At 39.1% G+C, this 19070-nt stretch overlaps 1 protein-coding gene across 5 annotated transcripts in view; it reads right to left on the reverse strand.

Annotated features, from left to right (window-relative positions):
* The window catches only part of KAT6B (lysine acetyltransferase 6B), a 116744-nt gene that overhangs the window by 93623 nt on the left and 4051 nt on the right, over positions 1-19070 (reverse strand). For all 5 annotated transcript variants that reach the window (XM_075109429.1, XM_075109428.1, XM_075109426.1 and 2 more), the window contains exon 2: positions 15063-15959. In XM_075109429.1, coding sequence (XP_074965530.1) covers positions 15063-15683 — 621 coding nt within the window. In that variant the 5' untranslated portion in view covers positions 15684-15959. The remainder of the gene's footprint in view (positions 1-15062; positions 15960-19070) is intronic.

Here is a 19070-nt window from a genome sequence, read left to right on the forward strand (position 1 = left end):
CTGCGGTGGAATTTAATACATCTGCTAAGAAAAATATTTTTGTACACTAAATATTTATTGTTTTGTAAATACAAATGAGTTAAGGCTGCAAATAAAAATATAATATTATTTTCTTGTAATGCTACTGTAAAAACTCTTAGCAAAACTGGTATTTTTAGTTCTATATAAAAATCAACATATCAACAGACTACAGGAGAAGAAAGGCACATTCACAGTTCTTTACAAGCAACAGCTGCCATCTTTGACTGAAAGGGCAAACTAAGGGCATGGTTTGGGAGGCCTGGGGGTGTTGGGCTGGCAGTTGGACTTGATGATCCTAGAGGTCTTTGCCAACCTCAATGATTCTATGATTCTATAAATGCCGTTCTAAGTCGTGCTCCCCTGTTGCTGTTTTGCTTGTATCAAAACATTTGGCATTGTACCTCTGCTAATATCAGCCCCAGTTAAGAATGTAATTACCCTCTCTTACTGGCTTTATAGTCTAACAGCCTGCTTTCAATAAAGAGCAATATAATAAGATAATATACAGTATTCCCTGTAGTACCTCCTCTGTTGGTGAAACTCCCTCCAAGAAAACTGTTTAAATTCAATTTTAAGAAGTCAGGGATTTTTTTTTTCTCTCCAACTGTAGCATTTTCCAATATTTTATTAAAGCCACCCAAAGGCAACCACCTTTTACTACGGGACTTAAAAAGACAGAAGGTGAATGACACTGCTAGACCACACAAGTTGTAGGAAGTGCGTGCAGTGCCCATCTGTGCTATTTTTGGCCACATTATAGCATCACCAAGAAACAACAGTGTGATAACCAAGGCTGTGCCATAAACTGTCATTTTGAACTCTACTAATAAAAGCTGATACTTCTGAAGTTGTCGTGCAGCCTGCATATCTTCATCCCTGTCTCCAACAAGGCCACAGTCCCTCACAACTGAAAGACGCTACTGCATGAGCTATTATATTTTTGGCTGGTTTGTCTGAAGAAAGCATTAATAATAAGTTTACCTTAGTCACCCAATATATTTATTCTAGGAAAGCTTGCTAAGAGATGAACTTGATTTTCATATATATACTATTATGCAATAGTTAGTTTTAACGTTGGGGCAATCACACAGATGCTAATCAGACCATTTTTTAAAGCTATTTCTGTATGACAGCACCTCAGATTTTTATACCCTATGAACATGATTAACTTTCATAACATGAACCAGGTCACAAAAGAAACCTGTTAGATACCTAACAGAAGTGGAGAGGAATTCTTGGATATGTACTGAGTTAGATGTCAGCATTTCGGTAAACTAGAAGGGGAAGGGAAAAAAACAACAAGTAGTCTATAAAAAAATTCCACTAGGTACAAGAGAAGAGCGATTTCTTGAGTCTGAGAAGCTATTTCAAACATTTATGATAGAATGTATCCCACCTAAGTATTAACAGTGTATTCAGAAATGGAAACCAAGCAGATGCAAAGCCACTTCATTTCCATCCCCCCACCCCCCACCCCCCACGCCCAATTTCAAAGGTGTATCATTTGACTGTGGTATTTTTACAGCAGGGAAAACATTTCAGCTCCTAGGCTTCCTGCAAAGATTTCTTCAGAGTATCACCTTATCTTACTACAGTGTTACGTAACAAATAAAATTCATTCACTTCAAAATAGATTCATTTCTGAGCTCTATACTTCAAATACTGATTTTATTTTTTCCAAACAGCCTTTTTCAGTAGAACCCTGACATCAAAGCAGACTTCCTAGTTTTACAACAAGGTGGTTTCAACAGAAACAGCCCAACAATACTTCCTGAAACCGAATGGAAGATGGGCCACTATTTACTGCAGAAGTCTAATCAGTACACGTGATTTGGGTTGAGGGTTGGGTGGAAACGTAAGAACACATTAAAACATTATATACTTGATAAAAAAATAAAAATACACACACACTTTCAAGAATGAAATCAAAGTTACACTTAAGCAGGACTGGGAAGATGAACCTAAACTGGATCTCAAAACACCTTCTCCTGTAAGGTGCACTAGACAGTGACCCTTACACATAGGCCCGTAAAACTCTTAGCCCTCTTCTCTTCTTACCCTGGAAAGGAGGTACTGTAATACCACACACAATTACTTCTACTCTATTTCTAAATCTCGCCAAGGGGACCATAATGCCTTGAGAAAGCAGCTCTCAAGAAGATCCCTTAAGTCCTCAATCCATTACTTGTTACAGAAGAGAGTGTATCACGCCCGTCTATACAGCACAGTATACCCCTTACCTATAGCTGCTGTAACTATATCTTAGCCTAGTTATATTTTATCCATTGTATTTCCAAAGCAATATAATTATTCTCAAAAAACCCCACCTTTCAGATCCTGACAAAATAGCATTTTCTTGGACAAAACCATACTGATCTGAAGACCTTAGCTGTTTTTTTAAAGTCTGTAAATACCGTCTAACAATGCAGAAGTGTTTTTGCTTTCTGCAATCCAAATAATTTGAGCTTTACCTTGGGAATGTTCCAATTCCTTCCCCAATTCCTTTCCAAAATCGTTCTAGAAACTAAATACTTTATTTAAATCTTGAAAACAGTCCTTAATAAAAGCAATCGAATTGAAAACCTAATTCTGCCTACCAATTTGTTTTCAAAAGTGTGGGGAAACAATTTTTATTGTCGCTGTTCTATCACGACAGTGAACTATCACCTTTAAATATACCCCCACTAGATGAGGTGTACATTCACAAGTATAATCCAGAACATATAAACAGATGTATTTATGAACTTTATAATCATTAGGTTGCTTAAACTGTTTTTGAGGCAATCATCAATTAACAATGAACTAGTTTTAAGTGCTATTTGCCACATAAGCTAGTATCAAATCAGACTTCCGGGGGGGGGGGGGGGCAGGGGAACGGGACGAGGGATGCCACCCGAGCAAAACACAACCCAAAACTACCAATACAAAGAGCAGAGAGAGACAGGAGTTCCCTGCCTTTGCACCACTTAAAGAGAGGAAGAGAGTGAGAAGTCGGAGGGAAGAAAAAAAAACAACGGCTCTCTGCAATCTCTCTCTCTCTGACCTACTTCTAAAGTTTTAAAGTATCAATGAGCTTGTACTGACAACAAGGTTGGGAAATACAGTTTAGTCAAAATGTGGAAAGTGCCGTCTTACTGGATTGCCCTGACTACTAACACACTGAAGGCAGGACTAAATAAAAAAATTCTTACAGTGGTCCAATTCTCAGTACCTGGAACAGGACTAAATACCCGTTAGCATAATCTTTGTATTCACTAAATCCAGAATTCAACAGTAGAGCAGCTGCTCAGTGCCTGGTCTGCAGAATTCAATGAACAACAAAAGGTTACCTTAATTCAATGAGATAATCAGCACACATTTACCCACTACCAAGAGTTTTCCAACCATCTGCAAGGCGGCAGAGCTAACTGCCTATAAAACAACTGGTAGCATGCTGACATGTCCTCACATCCCTCATGTCAATGAAAATTTGTCTCTTAGCAACAGCTAAAAAGAAGCCGAACTTCCAGAAATATTTCAGATGCATCATGAGCCAACAATTTCTTCGTAAGTGATTTTGACTGCTACTGATCTCCAAACAGATGTCTACTCTAATTGGCAAAATCTATTAAATACATACTTAAAAAAAAGAAAAAAGTCAAGTTGTCATGACTTAAGAAAGCAATAAGAATGGGAGTCATTATAGCTGTGCACATGAAAGACAAAAGCTAACCTTATTTAAAGCTGCTGCCCTCCCAATGGTATCCGTAACAGCGAAGTAAACAAAATGCATGTGTTGTGGGGACAGGAAAAAAATTTGCTATTAAGGCTGTTGTCAGAAACTGAAGGGTAAGACACAAGCCTGCTAAAAACTAAGAAAAACATTTTTGAGAGGAAAGGCAAAAAAAGAGATTCAAGGTTAAAACCCATTTGGCTACTCAAACTATTTTAGGATTCCCTCCCCTGCTAAACAGGAGTGAGAAAGTTACTTTTCTTCTTCAATTAAGAACATTAAGGTATAAATCTTAACTAAGTTAAAATACAAAATTTTAAGGCATCAGGCTTACAAATAAATTCCATAGTAAACTTCTAAGAAAATTTGAAATCTCTTCTTTTAACAAAACTCATTTGTACTAGGAAAATATCAAGCAAGTGAGAATTTTACTACCAGACAGAGATCAGGAAACGGGAAAAGCTTATACTCAGCTGTAGCAGTAGCTCTTCTCCAGAAATAACATCTTTCAGAAGTCTCTTCAAAATACATTCAAACACAATACTGAGAAAGAAGCTATATAAATCATTAAGATTCAGTTTTGTGTTAGCAGCTTACAGGCAGTTCTGTTTAGAACTACTTAAGAAAATTAAATGTGGTATGTTCACACAATGAAGCCTTAACATCCAGCTTTTGTTGTTTTCTTAGGTAGAATAGAGTCGCCAGCTGTCGAAGTCATTTTCTCAAATGAAGTCAACTCCAGCAGGTTTACTAACATAAAAACATGTAAGTTTTATTTCTAGTCTAACTGAAAACTATCAATACCTTTTCCATAACAGGCTGAAGGTACCTAACACGCACGTTGAAAATGTTACTTAAGCAGGCAGAAGTATCCATTAGAAAGAGAGGTACCAATCAAAATTCCAGAACATCCCTCTCCCACCACTAGTATCTTCTAAGAGACATAAAACAAAAAATCTGTCAACCGTGGGCTGGACAGCAGCCACAATTATTTCCTTAAATTCACATGCAGAATTGAGGTACCACCTTCAATTCAGGGCAGTACAGGAAGTTGGACACACAGGGGAAGATGCCTCCAGAGGTTTATTATTCCAAATAGAAGACTCCTACCACCCACCTCATGTTCTGATCTAAGAGACTTCTAAAACTCTCTACTGCAAAGTTGAGAACACGCCTGCAAGATGAGCAGCTCCTCGCAGGTTTTTAAACACAGCGCACAACTGCAGAAAGTGAAGACTGTCCATCATCACACAAATTTCAAGTGACAAAGCCCAGAACAGAACTAATGTTTTTGGATTCCTACTTCTTAAACAGTTTTCAATGAATGTAAAGCAGAAGGACTGGCTAAAACCAGGCTGGCTATGGGGGTTTTGGGTGTTTTGGGGTTTTTTGTGTTTTGTTTTTTTTTTTTTTTAAACAGCTACTGCATTCCATACTTTATCCAAGGTAAAATAACTTTTAATCACGAGGGATTAAAGTTAAATGCATAGATGTAAGGAGGAAGAATTGCTTGACTACAACGGAAGCCGTCACCTTTACAAATGCAGTAGTTTAAAATTTGTTTTAATAACATCTAGAACCACTAAAAGACACAAGTACCAATAATCTCAAGAGTATGGCAAACAAGCATGTCATGTGACCCAGCGAGAGGAATTCTTTAAACTAGCCACAGAAGAACAAGTCACTAGCTTCAAAAACAGTGTGAGCTCCAGTACTTTTTCACGTAGTTAAACATGCACATACAAGCACAGTAACGGACCCTTCTGCATGCACATAGCACATGCTGCTAACCTGAGCATCTGCCCTGTAAGTGGTTTTCTCTAGTCATTTCTGGACTGATTTATCTATAACTTTTAGACCTTCAGAAACATCTGTAATGCCTGAAACATCTGAATGAAAGCTTGCTTTGCTAATTCAGCAGAATGTGTGCGGAACATGTCAAAATAACTCGAAATTGGTTATTAAAGCAGCATTAGTATTTGTAAAACAGCATTAACAAGTTTTCACAACTGGATAAAGAAGGAAGGGAAGAGAACTGGACAGCTCAAGGCAGAGCAAGAATATTCAGGTCAGAAAATACCATGTTTACGTATAACCCTGTTGTTTAGTACATCAACTTCCACATGTATCTTTATAAACTGACTGATAACCAAATACTTACTGCAGGAGCCAATACACTGTCCTCTTCCTCTACCACTAACACATCCTTGTTAACCTGACTCCTACAGCAGGTACACTAGTGTTCAGAGGACAAAAGAGGAAAAAAGTAGGAAATGAAAGCTGAGTATCTTTTGAATTTCTAACAGAAGGCAGGGATACAGCAGCTTTTATACGCCTAGAACTTGTTAACTACTATTAAGTTCAGTGATTGTAATGGACATTACTTTGGTCTTGAGAATTTTTTAGGCCCAAACACTGCCATTTTCATCACCCTTTAACTGTATTTTTGTATAACCCCTTTGCTAATTTCTGTTCATTATCCACTAATCCTAAGTACTTCAGAGAATTCCACAGTACTTGCAAGTTAAGCGTTACTCACATTTTTACAGATCAATATAAAGGACAACAGTTCTCCAAGCAGCACCAGACGAGGTATCCAGACAACATAATGGTGGAACTTAAATCAAGCCTAGCAAGCTTCAGACCCAGACTCCTCGGTCTGGTATATAAAGCTAGGAGTTCAGCAACTTTAAGTTCTTATTTTTCCAGACTTCAGGGAGTCCCAAGAAAGCAGAAATCAGGATGTTCACTATTCTAAATGCATCACACACCAAATGCACCTATGAAAGAAACTTTAACAAAACCCAAAAATATATACTCTGTGAATTCTCCAGCAATGGTTTTCCCAGGTGAAGCTTCAATCCTTCTGAAAACTTCTTCAGCTTACACTTTGTCTATTTGATGTAACTGCCTAAAAATCTTCATCATCATAGTCTTGCATAAAGAAACTATACTTTCCATTTCATTAGCCCACAGAAACAGCAGTCAAACTTTGAATTCAAGTTGAAATAGAACACGCTCAGCTGGGAGAGACCTCTGGAGCATGTACCCCAACCTACCACTCGAAACAAGACCAGCCTCAACTCTTCCCTCAGATTGCTCAGGACTTTGCCTAGTCAAGTTCTGACCACCTCCGAGGATGGAGATGCCACAGCCACTCTGAGGCCCTGTTCCACGTTTCTCCACCCTCACTATAAGGTATTTTCTCCTTCATCTATCTGGAATTTCCCTTGCTGCAACCTCTGTCAGCCACCTCTCATCTGTTTGCCATCTGAGAAATAGGAGTCTCCATCTTCACTATAAGCACCCAGTGCTGAAAGAGGTGCTGTAGCACAACAGTCCTATACAAAGACAAAAATTCTACACATGTATGAGAAAATTCTCTTGACTATAATTCTTTCAACTGATACTTTTAACTACTTATTCTTTAGTTAAGAATTATGTGTACTCAGTGCCTGAAACATGGGTGCCTCTCACATTTGGCTCTTCTCGAGCCAAAATGCAAACACCGCTAGTTAATGTTGCCACGGATACATGAACATTACATAAAAAATTAATTCTTAAAATACAGTCAGTCATTTTCACCATTTTGGAAAAAAAACAGATCTGTGAAATTGAAGCCAACTTCAAAACACCACTGGTGATGAAATTAAATGCTGGAGAGCATGTGGAAAATGGGTACAAACATAGCACAGCTTACACTAGCTCCCACTTCTATTAAGGATTCTTCCTAGGGGAGAAAACACCAGCCATGCCTCCCAGACTTTACCATGATTGTACACAGCTTTTCTCCTGTACCAGCATCCTGCTTGTAATTAAGAACAGAAGTCTCAAGCCTACTCCACCTAGTACTGCATTAGCTGGTAACGACAGGCTGTTCCACCACAGCCAGGAGGGGATATCAATGGGACTCTGCCCCTCTAGAGGAAAAACACCTGAGAAAGCAGGAATTCCTGCACATGTGTATCTATTCCTGCAGAGACAAGACACAAGAGTTGACAGTTTACAAGCCTGCAGTTTCCCTCCCCCAAGGACTTTTCCCATATGTAACAGCTTCTCTTCAGCGCAACCTGAAGTCACGATAATCCGCACAGACCTAGAACTAAATGCAGCAGCCCTGGGGTTGCCTGCGCAGATATCCCTTTAACAGTTCACACCGTTCACATTGTAAGAAGGCTGCCTGTGCCTGTAAATTCAAAACTTTAACCCCTTCTGCAAGAGCCTGGCGAGGGGCAGGGGGGGAACACAAACCCAAAAAAAAAACAGCCGTTGGAAAATCTAAGTGACACCGGTTATAATTTCCCCTCAATGATGAGGAATATAAGCAGACAGGGAAAAACAACACACACAAACAGGTGATTTTGCAACCGCAAGAAATCATACTACTTTAAAAGTTGGTTTGTCTCTTACAGGTAACCACAAAGGACAGCACTGGATCTGTGAGCGAAATGGTGCCTGATCCTTTGAGGTGTCATCCTCAAAACTCTACAACCACAACCTGAGCCCTAGTAGTGTTGTTCCAGAACAAAACAGCAACTCCCTCAATTTGGTTCCAGGAAGTCCTGGTGTCCTGACATGAAACAGGCCCTCACAATCACAGGAACTATGGGTCTGTCCTTATACCCATGCAAATATAGCCCTGAATACAGAGAATAGATCTGCCCTCTGAAAGATGTGAGCAGGACTATATAAATGGATTCAAAGTTGTGAAGAAGACTGTTTCACCAATTGAGTAATTCTTTTCTCAATGCTAGCTTGAGGTTATTTCAAAAGTGATAGTCTCTTGTAATTTCCAACCACCAGACTGGTAAACTACAGTTGATTAGCAGTTGATCTACATCAGGGGATCTTTCTTGAGAAAAAAACACCACCTGTCAAAAATAGCAGACAACCTCAACTGCAAGTTATCAAGGTTTTTCATCACCTGTTTTATAACAAAGTTCCTGCAATAACAAGAAACAACACGGAATTGTTAGCACATTTCAACCAGCATAGAAACAATACCCAAGAGTCAAGACTGTTAAGATAGGTAAGGATACAGCACTGAGAAAATACACAAGGTAGTTCTCATATCTAAGGCTGACTTCGGGTATTTCTATATTCTAGAACGAATCCTGACAAAGGAAATATCCGTGTTCTGAGTAGTTAAAGAAACATAATCTCGGAGGGAAAATGCGAAGAGTAAAACCGCTAACTGTAGTTCAGGAATCAAACGTCACTCCCAGTTAAGACAGAGGAGCTCACAGAAAATAGCACAGATGAACAACCACAAACTGAACTGCTGGAACTACACAGGATTTCTTTAACTCACTGCTGTCAGTTTCAATACAGGACTCACCACAGTACATCACAGCAATTAATTTTGAGAGAAACTACCAGGGGAATCAAATTTTAGCAAGCCTTAGGATTAAACAGCTTGCAGTATAAGGTTTGGAATCACTCTGTGCAGTAAACAGGAATCACAAGCACATCATGCAGAACCACGTTCCAAAGTATCCAGCTTGGGGGAAAAAGGATGAGTAGGGTCTTCCCTGATGGTTCTACAGGGAACTGCAGATGACCTGTTCACAGGAACTAAGTCACTGACATCAGAAATTGGAACCCAACCTCCCCAACGCTCCGCCTTATGAAGGATCAGACCAATCTAACATGGGACGTAACAGTTTTTAATCTCCCTCTCACCACAAAATTCAAGAAAACTTCTTCAAGTGTGCTTCTTGCTTTGATCCAAATGTGTTGAATTGTGAATTACAAAAAAGCCCCAAAAGCCTGATACAGCTATCTACAGTGGTATGAGCTGCTCCTCCACAATACAGGATAACAAAAGTTTTCCACTTCAGTTTTAAATGCTCAAAAGATGAGGTAAGTCATTCTACAATTTCTGGTAAGCTCCAGTACCTCAAGTGTGAACAGGATCCATCTGTACTTTTAGCATTTCAGAAGCTACCAAGACAGCAGAGAAATGACAGCAAGCAGCAGGCCCTAGCAATCGTCCCAGAATGCAAAGGCAACAGCTACATGCACTGAGGTGCAGGCCAACCTTCCAAGAAATAAAGGTATCTTGTGAATTGAGGTAACAAGAAGCACAAACATGAGAGTTAGTGTTTGTCAAGTAATGCTGACACTCCTCAGTCTTCTGTCACCATGAAGATGCTGCCAGGGGAGAAACACAGGTTGTCTCTAAAGACAACAGCATTTTATGGATTGACAAAGTTCAAGCCTCCAAGTTCAAAATTCATTTTTCTCTTTTCATACCCGTCTACAGTTCCTTCAACTGTCGCACCGTTGACACTCTTACAGAAACTTACCTATCACTGCATTTCAGTGCTCAGACTCACCCTCAGGAACACAGACTCAGCATAAAGCCTGCTCCAAAGTCAGGTATTATGATTATCCGCGTATGTGTAAATCAGTAAGGTACATCGTGTGGCACTTCCTTTCTGCCTAACTTTTCTGTTTCTGCTCAGTGGCAGTTCTAGAGGCCAAAGGGAACAAGGTAGAGCAAGCAAAGAAGTCTCAGCCAACAGTCTCTTGTTGCCTACCCACAGGAAGGCAGGAAGCGAAAAACTGAGCAGGGAGGAGCCTAGATGCCAAAAAAGCAATTCTCTATAGATTGGCCCTTTGCCTGAAAGACAGAAGGAGGAACACCCAGTGTCTGCACTGGCATAAGCTACACACCAGAAAACTGAAACTCAACCCATGCCAAGTTAAACTTTGAAAAGCTAAATGTACGTAGGCCAGTGAAAACAAAATCAGATATGAGTTCAGAGTATGAAAAATTAATAAAACAAGTTCGGTTTTGCATGAAAGTCAGCTTAGAAAGACAAACTGAAAGTGAAAGGGGGTTTAAGAAAATTTTCATGCCAAGAATCAGATGGAAACAACTATTAACACAGTTGCTGAGCTGTTCAAGAGAGTGTTCAGGAGGACCAAGAAAACACTGTATTGATCAAGTCATCTCCATCTGCACTGTATCTTTCAAAGTATATTTTAAGTAGTCATTATGCTGAACATAGCAAAGATGTAACCACTGAGATATACCACACATTCCCAGTCCTCTGAAAACATTACAATGGCCCTCGCCTCTTCACCTTTTAAAGCTGGATTAATCCTTTTCAATTCTGCTTTAAAATAAGTAAATAAAGAGCTGTCCATAGCCTACAAGCACCTGCTTCTTCAGGCTTATAGTCACAGAACACTGGTGCTCAGGAGATGGCTAACTCCTAAGACCTGGTTGGTTTCATGCAGTTCCCAAAGTGCAGAACCTTCCTAGTGCTCGTCCAAGTGGCAAGGACAACAAGAAACAACACAGCACATGCTGATGTTGCCATTCTGCAATGGACACCATTATAGATAAATTAAACACCCATTTAAAGACTAACCATAACTTTTAAATATCACTTTACTGCTGCATTACCAGAAGTGCATTTTCATGCATCAAAGGCTTATCGAAAAGCTCAGCATGACTCAACACGTTCAGGTTGATTTTCCTCTCTGTTCGCACTCCTTCCTACTATGTTATCGGTTTTTACACTGCATTTTCTGATTAACATACTCATACAGCCCTTCTCAGAAGATGCCGGGTGAGAGAAGGTGTGAAGCACAAGAGAGGAGAGATCTATGCAAGATACTCTGAACATAAGGAAGAACACATAAGAGCAGTTAAGTGCACTATATGCACTGCAATATAGTGAAGCCCACAAGATCAAACTACTGAGCGAGAAATTTCCTTCTTTTTCCACTTTCTTTTGTGTGTGGTTTTTGGGTTTGTTTTTTTTTTTTTACTTGCAGAGAAAAACAAAACAAAAGAAAAAAAATTTTACAAGTCTTCATCCTAATGAACACCACTGTTTTCATCTTCCCTTCAAGGTTAAGGCGGCTCCACCTCTGGCTGGAGGCTGGTCCTTTTACGCACTGATTTATCACTTTAAAACAGGCATCTTTTGAAGTGCTTTGATTTAAGTTACCTGTACACATCAAGTAAGCATGTACCGTGACCACCAGAATATTTAGTGTAACTGGGATGTCCTTTTGTAATGTAGTTGTATTACTCATCCCACTTTATATGACGTGTAGCCTAGAGACTGTAGAGCTGATGACAGCTACTGACCTTCCAATGGAATCAGTGTTTCCTGTGAGCCTTGTGCTTGATTTTGCTTCACATAGAGGTGAGCAAGCAACCCTCCAGACACAGCAGGGAATGGGCAGGGATGGAGGAAGAGAACATTTGAACAGCTTCACTGCATACTTCCTCTTCCTGTAACTCAGAGTTGACACACCTTTGCCAAATCCAGAAGAGCCAGGGTAACACTTGAAGGAAACATACCATTTTTGCCCAAACACTTCCTTCCAAGCCTGTTATGGATTACAGAAGGAAACATGGCAATACAAGCTACATTGCTGTAACTAACTGCAGCTATTTCTACATCTAACAAAACAAGAGGACTGTATTAACAGAGTGATCCAATGCAACTAGATATAAAGTCATGAAAAGCAGCTCCATATCATCACCACCAAGAGGAAAATTTAGTACTTCCAGCTCCCTGTTCCACATAGGTATTTTATTTCAAGAATGCAAAACACTGAACACCCCAGTAACACAACCAAGGCTCATGGTCTGCAAAACTAACTTTAGTGGCACTGCACAGCAGTCTTCTCAGTGTGTTAGATACTCTGATGCCTTCGGGGGTCTGGGTAGGAGAAGCAAGAGGCAAAACACACCCACACAAAAACAAAAACCACACACAAAAAAAACCACACACACAAAAAAAACCCAAACACCACACAGGCAGTACTATATCTCTTCTGATCAACTTTTACTCACTCAGGAAGAAAGGTTCAGAGTCTGCATTTGACACTATGAGTGTCAGAGTTCAGACTGCCAAAGAAAGAGGTCTGATGCACTAAGTCTTTTAACTGTCTCATACTGATGAGATGTTAATTATGCATTAAAAAAGTCAAAATTACTCAAACTTCTACAGTCCTCTAAACAGATTACTGCACATCCTCTTGTTCTTTCTTCTCCTCAGGAAAAGTCAACAAAAGAGATACTAGAGGTGAAGTTCAAGTATTTAAAAAACAAAAAACCCAAACAAACAAAAAGAGCCACCCAAACAAAAAAGCAGCTATTACTCGTGCTAGCTACATAAACAGCCAAAAGGAACTTTAAAGTACACCAGTGTCTTCAAAGACTGGCCATTTCTGAGATGCCAGTTGGCTGCATTTTATTGTGTAAAATTCAATAAATAGTCTTGACATGCCCCATACTGCCACTGAAATACTTCCAAGAAAAACAGCCTAACAGTCTTCCTGCACTGTCATTCTGCTTATTCACGAATTACCATCAATTTCAAATGAACATGCAGTCACATCCAATAACAGAGACACCTACTTACAATTGCTTTCCGAACTGTCCTTTAAGTGTATTCGAAGCCACACAGCTTGAAGATCAGCAAAAATCCCATACTAAAACCAAGTCTACACATATTTGCCCAGTAACCTGTAGCAGTGCACTACACCGACATGCACCTACTGACTCGCCAACCTCACATCAAAATTATTTTTGTCAGGAAAAGTGTGTGTTTAAAAACTGTTCGGCATACAAGTCACACTGCTAATTTTGAGGCACCCAAATGAAAGCTTATTTCTTGCCAAAGCACTTGCTAGAGAACAGATTTGTTTGGCTAACTTCTGAAAGACAGATTTATCCTATACCAGTATTTTGGTATGGCAATAACGGCTTTTTTCAGCACCGTGACCTAATATTCCTTGCAATGGATGCCAGTTCCAGTAGGTAGCCCAACAAGGCAGATTTTTATTTCCACAGAATTCACGTGCAGCATCACAGTATTAAACTGTTTTGGATGCTCAGTAGTCCAGTTTTCAAATTTTTCATGCCGCTAGAGTATCAGAATTACAGAAGAATCTCTGAAAGTACTTAAACAGACAGCTTTATCGCTACAAGTAATTAAATCTTTATAGTGTATGGCTACAGCAGTAATCGCACAGTAAGTAACACTTCCAAACCTCCGTTCTGATTACTGAGCATGAAGCTCCATGCAGCCTTCGAATACCCCAGAAGTCCCATTTGACAGAAACAGATAGCCACATATGAAAGCAATCATATTTTAACTTATATTTATAGAAGCTCACAAAAATCAACCTATAGCTACCAACATTTGTAGCGTCACCTCTGACAGTTTCACAAACAGATGTTCTTGTAGACATCATTAAATATTTCTAATACAAGCACTTTGCACTCTGCACCCTCCAGCACATTATAGTCAGCTGAAGGAAAAAAGCGAGTGAAAAACCATCATGCAGTTTCTAGAAGGAGACACTCATGGCACCTCTACGATGGCAAAGTTGTCTGAGTTACTCCATGCCAAAAAGAACTGCCACCAAACTTCACCACTGCAAAGCTGGAGATGGGGGGGGGGGGGGGGAAGAGAAAAGCCACCAAACCACCAACTTGCAAATATTCTAAGTAACCCATATCAAGTAGAACAGGTAGCTATTTTTCCAAGTACACTGAAAATTCAAAACACATTTCACCATACTAAACGGGGAATGATCAAAGAGTGCCTACAGACATGTCTGACACTATCCTTTCATAAACAAAACACTAATTGACACCCCTTCCCCCTCAAGGCTTAAACCCTGTGAATAATTAACCTGAAAACAAGGCCCAAGTAACAGAAAAAATAAACCCAAGTAGGAAGTCCAACAAAACTGAAATAGGAGTAGGATTCTGCAGTTTAGCTCAATTTGTCACTCTGACACCTTCACTTCTACTCCTAGAATATTTACATTAACTCCAGTCCCTATTAATGGTAGTCTTAAAGTTAAGTATCTACATACAAGTATCTTTAAAAATAGTAAGTCTTAAATTTCAGGAGTTCTACCAGAGGTATTCCAGGTGGTGTTCAAACTACAAGAAAATCAGTAGGTCCAGGTGTAAAATGAAGGTAAAAGGCCACGATCAGATCACACAGCGGATCTCAGCAACGCCAGTCTGCCAGGCTAGACAGAACAGAACAATCTCACACCAGAAGAGATGACACAGCTGAACCCTTCCCTGCTGCTCTGTTTATCTATTGAAAACCCAAAGAGCAAACTATCCAACACAGACGAGCAGGACATAGGGACCTAAGCAAACCTCCTTTACCAGGACTGATTCTGCAAGGATCTTTGACATGCATCCTCACTCGTATACATTTAAACTGGTAAATGAACAAGAAGAATCATTGGTTTTGCATTAAGTAAATAAACAAAGAACAACAAAAATAATTTTTGCATTACTACATTTGCTCTCATTTTTCAGACTTACCTGGTCTTTTTCATGGGGTAGAAGGCTGACAGGTGGAAGAGAAGCTGGGAAAGTGCTGGAGTATTTTGGAGCTCCTTTGCTTTCCAAACTACCATAATTCACTCTATACTGAGGTCCATCCTTCAGTAATCTCCCATTGTTCACAGCACGTTTTGCCCCCAGGCGCAACCTCTGCTGAAAGGCAGGATTGTTGAAAATATTTGCTAGGTCATTTTGACTTCTCAAATACTTCTCTATGTTTTTCAGGGAGGAGCCATTTGGTTCTTGAAGCCCTTCAATTGCTCTTCTCAAGAGTTTATTCCAATCCACATTACGAAGCTCATTACAGGCTCCTCTAGATCCCTTAACAGATTTAGAAATAGTGCCAGGTTTAACAGACGAAAAACGTCCAGGATTATCTGGGTCCTTGTAGGATGCAAGGCCTTTGTTGGTAACTTTAAGAATAGAACCATCTTGAACACTAAGTTCCAACTGTTCTGAAACAGTCTTCTTATCTAATCCATGGGAAGCACAAACAGCATGACATATTCTCTCTTCAGAAGGCCTTTGCTTTTGCTTTTTAACTTTTTGTATAGCTTCAAGAATCCACTCCGTATAAAGAGGGTTGGCAAGTTTTACCATGGTTGACCAGTAATTGTTTCCAGCCAAGGGTTACCCATAGAGGTTCCTCCTTATCCTGTTAGCAGATCTTTCAGAGGTTGTTCACACCTCAAACACAAATCAAAGGATTCCACAGGCTGCTTGGATGCATCTCAAAAATACCCATCCTCTGGAGTCAGAAAAGGCAGGGAAATATCTGCTGACTGAAACTTCCAATTACTTTACCGTTAAGGAAGGGTAGAAAGGATTAATTCGCGATGATACTGGCACATCCATACAAGAAAGTCTGTTGCAAACCTTTAAAAAGAAAAAAGAGGCAGGGAGAGAATACAGTTAATGCTGAAGTCATAAAAAGAAACTGAATGCATTCAGACATGCATTCATACTGTAGATGCTGTAGTATGCAGAAATCTTTGTGAGATTATATGAAAGGTTCGCCAGTTCCCACCCCACACCAAGCATGTCATCACAAAATCCTTCTACTTCTCATAATATTCAGTAGCTTTAGTTTTCCTAAAATCTATCGCCCCAGCACTTAACCTACTGCTGACTTGTTGGACAATTTCCATTCAGCCAGAGATCTGAAAACATTCTCTAAAACAAGCTGCCTACAAATCATTTCTAGCCCCACTGGTATAAGAAAATTACTGCCCACATGGATTATACATGCACTAAAAAAAACCCAAAAGAAACCCAACAAAAAACAATCCTCAACTGATGAAAGTAAAATTATTAACCACTGCCATTTCTTACAGTAGACTAAGTGCCATGCCGTATGTTGATTATACAACTCAGAAAAATCAAAAGCAAAATATCAGAACTGAGTCACTAGTATTACATCCTTCCTTAATACCTAGGTACCCTAAAATACACAAAGGAGTCACCAAGGCATTTCTCATTCTAAGGTGTGCAATAAAGAGGCACGCATTTTTGATACAAACTCTTAGGAACAGAAATGAGAATGAAGTAACAGGAGGCATTTTCACAGAAATACACGGTCCGCATGAAGACATATCAAGAGGTCACAATGACAAAATAGGTTTCAGTGACTCACAGCTTAACAAACAATTTTCTTTACTTATTATGGAACACATCACTCCAATAGAAAAGTCTGTGGTTACAAAAACTTATATAAGAAACCTGAAAGAGTCTCTTGATCAGGAGTTTATTCATACTGCAGGACAATATATGATTTAAAAAAAAAAAAACCCACAGAGAAAAAAGCCCCACAAATTAAACTACGACAGTAGTCACCTAATGAATAAATAAATATATTTGAGATAGTAGTTTTTACTGCCATGAAATGTGAGAACTTTTGAAGACATTAACAGAATTGTATAATTACTTCAGATCAAAGGAAAACAAATATAAACCAGAGGAGGAAAATCTTCATTCTTAATAGATGGGTTATCTTGTAAAGTAGAAGATTGACCAGTTTCACAGCAAAATCTAAAACTGAGTTAATCTGAAACTACATTTATGAAGTTACAGCAAGCAGCCTATAACTAACAATAATATCTACGATTACACAGTCTTGGACCTGATTTTTATTAAATTCTTCTTGCATTTCAATCATGTTCAAAACTTGAGTAAATTATAAACAGGAAAAAAATCTGAATAGATACAGTAATCTAAATTATTTTCAACCTGTTAAAAAGAGTCCTGTGCAACCGTGAAGAGAATGAGTACTAAAACCACTTTTGGTCCCATACCTTTTCCTCCCTCTACCCCCTCAAAAATACCTTTAAATATAAACTCCAAATCATGTTTCACACATTATTACACCTACACAACACAATTAGTAACAAAAGAGCAGCAGGTTATTCGTGAATATAAACTACTTCTATACCCAAATAGTAGATATATTAATCAACTCATTTTATGAATCTGTCGTTCTTTAGGTTTGATTGAAGCTTAAGCATTTTCAGATTTATAAATACGGAAGTTCAGCTGACTGCCAGAACGAAAAGACACATTCCCGATACAAATGCAGGGCCTGAATGTTTAATTGGCTCTCATACTGAACCCTATTGATCTACATGGATTGGATCCTATTTCTTGCTTCCAGTCTGCACTCACGCAAGTTACATTTGGTAACAGCCTGTGTATTTCAAGTATTTGTAATAAAACAATAACTTGTTCTGTAAACATACATTTTAATTTAATCCAGCTAGCAAAAGCCATTCTTTCCCTGACTGCATTGTTTATATTCACTGTTTTCAGGTAATTCCAAAATAACACTGTAGCTGCAAAATGCAGACAAATATAGGGAAGGAAAAAAGTTTCCATGGTATTGCAAATCCTGTAAATTCACAGCTCTGACAGAGAACATACAATAATACAACAAAGCAGAACACTATATATAGTGGAGGCTCACTCACACCGAGACTATTTTATATGCTTTGCCTATGGATTTGGAAGTTCTCTGTAGCTACATAGAGAGCCCCGGATTCCTAGAAAGCTGCTTTTAAGTTTAAAAGTTTCTTAGTTAGGGTGTTCTACTATGAGTCTTCATGAAGACAGTACTTAATTAAATGCTGAACACTGCATTTGCTGAGTCAGACATACTTGCCTCATTTTTAAACCTACTGCAGTACTGTTGTATTAAATTTCATACAAGCAACCACATCACTTCCATTAAATTCCAGAACACACAGTGCAGGGTCTGTTCCAAGCACCTGGACACCGATGAACATTTCGGTATAAATGCTTTAACTTGTGGGTTACAGGAATTTTGACTGGCCAGTGACTGTGGCAAAAGGTGAGCATAAACCTGTATCTTCACGTCAAGCCTGCTGCTTGGTACAGAAATTTCACAGCAATATACATTCAGAACTACATTTTTACTTATTTACTTAAAACTCCCTATGTGTAATACAACCTCCTGCATACTAGCGCCTACTAAATCAACACTAGTTGAGTGTATCAGCAGGGGCATAGTTTCCAACATACAGGGCAGGATATTTCGAGAGGAAAAAAATCAAGACATCTTAAATTCACACCTTCCAACAGAACCCAAGTTCATTCTGCTTTAGGAAACCATTCAAAGCTCACCCAATTCAGTTTTGGAATTGCTTTTCCACAACCGAGCGTCTCTTATTCTGCCACTCTGACTGCACACGTACTTGAAGTTTAGCCCCCTAACCTCCACAACTGATAAGACAAGGTCTGCCATACATAAGATTCAGAATAACCTCTTAATAGCAGACATCTTTGCCAGCAATATAATTCAGCTTAGTGATCCTGGAGCTATAAGTTACAGAAGCCTTTCATGAATCAAGTTAAGACAGATTGATCCAAGACTGGCAATAGAGAGATATGTACACATACATGCTGAGCAACTGGATAAGAGACAAGACAAACGGCTTTAGAAACAAACTTTCCAGATTCAACATAAGAGGACACACA

The sequence above is a fragment of the Phalacrocorax aristotelis genome, chromosome 14 (genome assembly GCF_949628215.1).
Source record: "Phalacrocorax aristotelis chromosome 14, bGulAri2.1, whole genome shotgun sequence".
In the NCBI taxonomy this organism is placed as follows: domain Eukaryota; kingdom Metazoa; phylum Chordata; class Aves; order Suliformes; family Phalacrocoracidae; genus Phalacrocorax; species Phalacrocorax aristotelis.